General features: G+C 41.8%; 4 protein-coding genes across 4 annotated transcripts; 2 read left to right on the forward strand and 2 right to left on the reverse strand.

The window, feature by feature from the left end:
- Nucleotides 1-589: 589 nt before the first annotated feature.
- SARC_05315 (hypothetical protein) lies at nt 590-847 on the forward strand (the record flags this gene model as incomplete). The annotated part of the gene is made up of 1 exon (XM_014300815.1): nt 590-847. A coding segment is annotated over one exon (258 nt), but the record flags the coding sequence as incomplete, so codon positions are not given.
- A 312-nt stretch (nt 848-1,159) lies between these two features.
- SARC_05316 (hypothetical protein) lies at nt 1,160-1,771 on the reverse strand. The gene has a single exon (XM_014300816.1). It carries the CDS (start codon nt 1,577-1,579, stop codon nt 1,304-1,306), a length of 276 nt encoding a protein of 91 aa, XP_014156291.1. The 5' UTR covers nt 1,580-1,771; the 3' UTR covers nt 1,160-1,303.
- A 12-nt stretch (nt 1,772-1,783) lies between these two features.
- Nucleotides 1,784-2,439, reverse strand: SARC_05317 (hypothetical protein; the record flags this gene model as incomplete). The annotated part of the gene is made up of 2 exons (XM_014300817.1): nt 1,784-1,980; nt 2,352-2,439. The coding sequence occupies 2 exons, from the start codon at nt 2,437-2,439 to the stop codon at nt 1,784-1,786; spliced, it is 285 nt and encodes a 94-aa protein (XP_014156292.1).
- Nucleotides 2,440-2,813: 374 nt separating this feature from the next.
- On the forward strand, nt 2,814-3,992 carry SARC_05318 (hypothetical protein; the record flags this gene model as incomplete). Its single annotated transcript, XM_014300818.1, has 1 exon — nt 2,814-3,992. The coding sequence occupies one exon, from the start codon at nt 2,814-2,816 to the stop codon at nt 3,990-3,992; it is 1,179 nt and encodes a 392-aa protein (XP_014156293.1).
- Between the last annotated feature and the right edge of the window lie 873 nt (nt 3,993-4,865).

Here is a 4,865-nt window from a genome sequence, read left to right on the forward strand (position 1 = left end):
ATATATATACATATACATATATATATACTTGTCTGTATGTATATCTGTATATATAGCTAGTGTTACACATGTTTTTCTGTGTATCTGTTAAATCAATCACATGCGTCGTTCATAGTTCATATACGTAACCTTGTGTCATTCGTCTCCTTCCTCCACGCAGCTTGCCTTGTCGCAATACAGGATAGCGGGGTCCATGGGTAGTGTGCAGGCGTACTTCAATCTCGGCACCATGCATGAGAGTGGAGATGCCGGTGAAGTGGTGAGTACATTTCGTATGCGCCGTACACGGAACGCTCCTAGACATTGAAGTGTTTGAGACTTTAGCCTACTAATCCGTGTATGCGTGTGTGTAGATCGCCACCATGGGCCGCACACACTGCAATGAGAAGACTTTCTGTGTTATGTATACACTAAGCGTCAATGATCAGGAAATTGCATTTATTATTATTAATATGTTTTAACTCGTACCCCGAATCAGTGATGGGATCTCATGGCCCTCCATATAGTTCATTTACACTATACTCACATTTAAGCCCCCCTCTGACGCCTGATTGGTATTGGTGCAACCATCCTACTCTATACACCACAGGACTACCACATCGCCCGCCGAAACTACGATCGGGCTATCGAACGAGACCCGAATGTGTATCTCCCTGTCAGTTTGGCACTGGCGAAACTCTCGGTCAAGGAGTTTGTGACGGGTCTTCACACCTCCGAGCATTTATCAATAGCCACCAATGAAATAAGCGCGATGGCATCGGAGCAGACGGATGTGGCGGTGATGGCTTGTTTGGCGTGCCTTTTGTGGTATCTCATCAAATTGCGGCGAAGGTTGTATGGGGTCTAGATTGACATCTGAACTATTTAATATGCGCTTATTAAAATGCAACGATTCCCAACGGATAGAAGAGCAACCAACTTTAGATGAATCATATATATATATATATATCGGTAGCTGTATGCAAGAAGATCTGTCACAGCCTAGTGCCTTTGATTGACAATGACTTTGCAATAGCATTCAAGTGAAAATAGCGATTAATTGATAGTAGCCTTAAGGCCATGCATTCAGTCGCCAGTGTTATTATGTTCAATTATCCGCGCCCATAGGGTCGAATAAGGAATTGTTGAGCACATATTATTACGACTTCTGTAGTTCTAAGTTGATAAACATTTTTTATTGAGAAAAAAACCTGCCTTCTACAAGTGAGCTGTGGAGGTGCGCCAGCCTTTCACGATTCAGTATCGCTTGCAGGTTTGTGTGTAGGAATGTTTGCTCTACAGTTTCCAGATCTTGTCTGGACTTTTACCATTTTAATGGCTTCCTGGCCATTGGATCTGGCTTCATCCTCAGCGGTACGACGGCGCTTGTTGCCAGTTCCTGTTCTGCAATGCAGATCGATCGGCGTGGCGCGGGTGTCTTTAACTTCATGGCGAGTTCCTTACCCTTGGGCGTGGCGGCTGGGTGTGCTATTCGATCAGTGAGTGAACCGGGGAGGGCGTAGGTATTAGGCTTCGCCTTTCCGAGCCTGACTCTGAGGTCATGGAATTTAATGTTTATAGCCTCATTCATCTCCGCCATTGTCTTGGTTGGCGTAAACTCTTTTTACGTTTGCTCACCTCGAATTTTTAAAGTTTCCGAAATGTGTTTACAATCAAGGGCACCTAGCACTGTAAGACCATCACGAGTTGAGGTTCTGCCTGCCCGCAATGTCTCTGACGACGCGACAACGACATTGATCAGTTGATGAATTTCCTTATGTGTCCAAAAGTCGTTAACGCAAAACTAAGGTAAGGGTAAGGGACGTGGGATAGGCCCATCTAGTACCCGCTCACAATCAGAGGTGATGCGAGTTGGTGGGATCGCGCAGATGGCCTCCAGGATCTCATCCTCAGTGAAATCATACGCCATTCCCAAGTACGACATATTAGTGATGATTGTCAGTGATGAAGACAATGTATGTGAAATAGGGCGGAGATGTGCTGAATATGCGATGATATTATCGCAAGAGAGTGATAGCTACTATGTTCTATGATATATGGACTATCGAAGTTTCTAGACCATACGGACGGCCCCAGAATAACGAGATTAAAACGCGCAGTATTTTATGAATACATACGAAATCGACATTTCGTAGCCTTCTGAAATCAGACAAAATTTTGTAAAATAATTTTTATTTTTTTATTCTCAACATCGGAATCCAATTTCCAATTTCCGATTTAGTAATAGGAGTAATTGTAGCTATAAATATCAGCAAATAAATTTCGTAAAGATATGTATCAAGAGTAGATATTGCTTTACTTACTCGGCAAGTCTCGGAAATCAGTGACTCAACTCTGCTCCCTGTAAATACCTGGGTTGGTAAACGACGCCGACATTTGGGCAAACGACATGCCATACATGTCACGGCGACATTTTGTAGGACATGTCGGTCGCGACATGGTGTCGGCAGGTTTGCTGGTGGCTGTATTGTCGCCTACATATTTAAATACACATTTCGAGACGACATTTTTTCAGGGTTGTATGTATGTCGTTGTCGTATACCAACCCAGGTAAATACTCTGTAGTATATACTTGTTAAGTTATTTATCACTGTACCTCTACCAGAGTGATGAAAATGCCACTATGTATGTACATATGAACTCGACAACTTTATTTCATTGCCTTCTTTTTACAAAACAAATATGTAGTCTGTAAATCTCAATAATGAGTTATGTAGGGTCAATGTTTGTATATAACGTAATACTCGTAACTACTGCAACCTCAAAACAACTATTTAACACGTTTCAGAGCACAAATAACATCGTGATTCTTGATGTTCGGAAGAGTCGATATCTGTACAATCATACTTACAACCGCGTTAACATCGTCAGCATGTGACGAGTTTCTCCTCAATACAACGCACTATGACTACCCAGAAAATATCGTTGTAAGTGGGCGTAACATGGACAGCACATGGGGCGTCAACTGGAACTTAGCTGCCGTGACACCCAATACCACTCTGTCGCGATTCAATCCCGTCGCGATTGAAGATACTATGATTACATACATTAATAAATACGGGTTCATAGGAGTTGCTGGTGAATTTAATATCACAGGTCCAGGAACAATCATTCCAGACAATCTCATCGCAATCACAGACGGTATGAACACAGAAGGGTTGACGGTAGGAGTACTATGGGATAGAAACACTGCTGGCTACTTACCTTACGACACTAATGGTCCAGAGCTTGCCGTGACTGTATATGATCTGTCTACGTACCTTTTGAGCATGTGCAAAGACATCGCCGATGTACAAGCCTTGCTAGACCCTACAATTATGCAGGTGCCCTTTTATCTGGAGGTTCCAGCCTTTCTTCTAGTGCATCTTATCTTGCACGATGCTGCTGGGAAATCGCTCGTAATCGAATGGGACGAACCCGGTAAAATGACACTTACAGTGGACGTGCCTGTGCTGACTAATTCGCCACAACTCCCGGCGCAATTAGTCAACTTAGAGCAGGCGTTGGCAGCAGACTGGGATATGACTCAGGTCGATGCATTGAATATCACTGATTACAACTATATGTACTATCCCGAGGCAAGGTTTCTTCGATTGTACTACCTCAACAGTCTAAATAGGATCATGCCCTGGTTCGAGCAGACCACGGCGTATCCCTACACACCAAATGACGGCAGTGTGGACAGAACGGCGGTCTTGACCACGCTGGATATGCTCACAGCGAATACTATCCCATGGAGATACTCACATGACGGATTATACCTGGGTGAAGGCCAAGAAGATCGAACACAGTGGCAGTCAGTACGAGACGCCACGAATCTAGTCTACTATGTCCGTACAATAGCTTTACCCACACTCTCCAAGTTCGATCTAACCACAACTCTAAAGAGCCTACAAAACTCTGCTGGTGATGTGCGGGTCATCAACTTGGGAACAGCCACACGGGCAGAAGGCTCATGGAATATTGATCGCACTTCAATATGGAGTGAGTAGGACTGTGCATGCGAGTGAAACATATATTCTAAGAATTTAGGTCATCTCTGTATCATTTAAAACGCAAATCATTCGCGCCAAAGCGGGAAGCGTTCGTTGAGAATGAATTGATTTGCACAAATTGCTTAGAATGCATCTGTACAATTATGAACATTGCGTTCTATTCTTCAAATAGAGCCAGATGAAGTAAAAACGCACAGAGGTATCATGTCGATTGCGTCGACCGCTTGGAAGTGCCCGACTTGTTCCGAATCGTACATTGTTTCTGTATTATAGCGATGTAATTACCTTGTCTGATTAAAATATAGGAGTGCAGCAAGATAACACTATCTTATTCGTAATTCATAATTTGCCCTAGCACGACCAGAATACCGATACCAAGCTCCATTATGCAAGAAGGTTGAAAAACTGTTCCCTATTTTCGGTTGTAAATACAACCAAAACAGGCAATATGGGAACCACGTTGTTCAGATCTTTGAATGTGCATCGAATTGCTAATTTATTTATGTTGTGAGACTGATTAGTAGCAAAAACCTACGCGAAGGCTAATATGTGAACACATCTTAAAATAGTCGGAAGACGGGCTCTGCGACAATTCATTCCGAAATCAAGACGGGACATTACATCAAACATAGATATTATTACACAAACACACGTACACACACACACACACTATATATATATATATGTATATATCCATATATATATTTATATACATACATATATATATATATATATTTATAAAATATAAAATATATATACATACATACATATATACACACACACACACACATATATATATATATATATATATATGGTTTATATATGTATATAAATATACACGAATACATATACATATATGTATATATACAT

This window comes from Sphaeroforma arctica, assembly GCF_001186125.1.
Source record: "Sphaeroforma arctica JP610 unplaced genomic scaffold supercont1.335, whole genome shotgun sequence".
Lineage (NCBI taxonomy): Eukaryota > Ichthyosporea > Ichthyophonida > Sphaeroforma > Sphaeroforma arctica.

Excerpts from the sequence above, each read along its gene's own strand:
- SARC_05316 (XM_014300816.1), bottom strand. The coding sequence starts at position 1,579 with ATGGCGGAGATGAATGAGGCTATAAACATTAAATTCCATGACCTCAGA.